The sequence below is a fragment of the Galeopterus variegatus genome, unplaced genomic scaffold (genome assembly GCF_000696425.1).
Source record: "Galeopterus variegatus unplaced genomic scaffold, G_variegatus-3.0.2 Scaffold526, whole genome shotgun sequence".
In the NCBI taxonomy this organism is placed as follows: Eukaryota; Metazoa; Chordata; class Mammalia; order Dermoptera; family Cynocephalidae; genus Galeopterus; species Galeopterus variegatus.
The window spans coordinates 590996-592783 of record NW_007726637.1 but is presented as its reverse complement, the minus strand read 5'-3'; the positions used below and the strand labels follow the sequence as shown (position 1 = coordinate 592783).

The following is a 1788-nucleotide window of genomic DNA, read 5'->3' as shown; positions in this document are numbered from 1 at the left end:
TTTAATAAAACAATCATAACTATCTACCCTTAAAATTGCCATAGGCTTACCTATCATACCCTTCATTTTCCTCGATGGGAAATTGCTGGTGATCAGTTCTCCCATTCTTTCTTTGTTGAATTAATCCATTATCAGCAGCAGCAGCAGCAGCACCATCATATAGGTTTTCCGATATTTTTGTTTTATTACTTTTGTGCTTCTTTTCTTCATCAACCTTTAAGGAAAGTTACTTACTAAAGATAATTGCCATTACTTTATTCAATAAAAAGACCTTTATGTTTTTATTAATTTTATCACTTGATTCAGTTTGTCATGATTTCAGTCAATAAAACATTTTTGTGCTTACTTTAATTTTATCATTACAGGTCATCGAAATGTTTGTAAATTCTGCTTCATTTCTGTTTGAATGAAAGAAACAGGATTTTCCAAAATTCCTCCATGGAAATGAAATAGGTTAGAAAATTATTGTTCGTGCTCTAACACACCCCCATTCTGGAAGGTACGATTCTCTTAACAAGCAGTCGAATTGATTTTATGGCCCCATACTCTCTCTGAATGTAGACACGGAACATTAGAAACCACAAGGCAGAATAATCTTTAACCTTGGTTTTAGTGATCAGCAATATGAAAATTTTGAAACACTGGGGGTGACTGCTCCTCAACATGAATCCAACTCAGTGGCCATAACATTTATTTTGTTTACAGTTTCAGCTGCTTCATGATATAAATCAGCACTTGATGTTACCTTCTTTAACATGTAAGGAGATTATGAAAATGGAAGACCAAACAATATTGACAAAAATGTTTGCCTTACTTCCAAGGATAAAATTTAGATAGAAGTTACTATAGATTCCAAGAATATTTAAAATTTTAAAAGTAGTTTAAAAATTTTTTACATTAAAGATTAAATAATCAATTGTAATTTACTGATTCTAAAAGGCTAGCCAAAGGTAATTTCATTTGGAATATGCTACATCATTAAAGCTGCAGCAAACAAAACTCAGCCAGAAATTTAAATTTACATATTTACTTACCTGTGGCTGCTTATTTTCATTTCCATCAAGCCTTTCTTGCTCTTTGTCCGCTGTCATTCTAAAGTCTTGTTCTGCTGAAAAACCTATATATTTAGTTAAAAAATACTACATAGCTTTCCCCAGATAAACAGGTGTCTCTCTCCTTAGGGCACTTTATCAATTTTTCTACAATATCATTACCACCTGAACTATAAATTATTCCTTTACATGTCTATCCCCTTTGCTCCTAGACTATAGAAGACAATATTTTAAATCATAATTGTATAAACAGTCTTCATTTATTTCACTCAATTATTATTTGTTGAGTTCCTGCTCCATGCTAGGCACTGGGTGTAAAGTATGTAAATAAAGGGTGTCAACAATGGCTTTTCTAGAGATAATGCCTGAACTGAGACTTAAAAAGGGAGGTTAGATACAGGCAAGCAATGGAGCCAGCTGAGAGGCCCAGGTGTCCTGAGATGGGGGTTGTGGGCCCCAGCCCCACCCCAGCCTGCAACCAGACCTTGGAATGTACTCATTAGCCAAGTTTGTTTCTTTGGGGTGTGTGACTTATCTGCTGTGTCCTTCACCAAATTTCTGCTTAGATTTTTCTAAATTGTTTTTGAGAATTCTTTTTGCAACTAAAATGGGGGGGTTGGGGGTTAGCCAGATTAAAAGATGTAGAGAGCAGGAAAGCATGAGAGTATCCCAGGCAACAGAAAGGGTGGGAGAGAAGCATTAAGTTGGGTATTTGTCTAAAACATGGGGAAAGATG

The 1788-nt window shown here is 35.0% G+C and overlaps 1 protein-coding gene across 1 annotated transcript in view; it reads right to left on the bottom strand.

Moving 5' to 3' along the window:
* The window catches only part of LOC103588139 (ankyrin repeat domain-containing protein 26-like), a gene marked incomplete at its 3' end in the record, with an annotated part of 84501 nt that overhangs the window by 24109 nt on the left and 58604 nt on the right, over positions 1–1788 (bottom strand). The window contains 2 exon segments of the mRNA XM_008569753.1: positions 51–214; positions 1035–1108. Of these exon segments, the coding sequence (XP_008567975.1) occupies positions 51–214; positions 1035–1108 (238 nt within the window).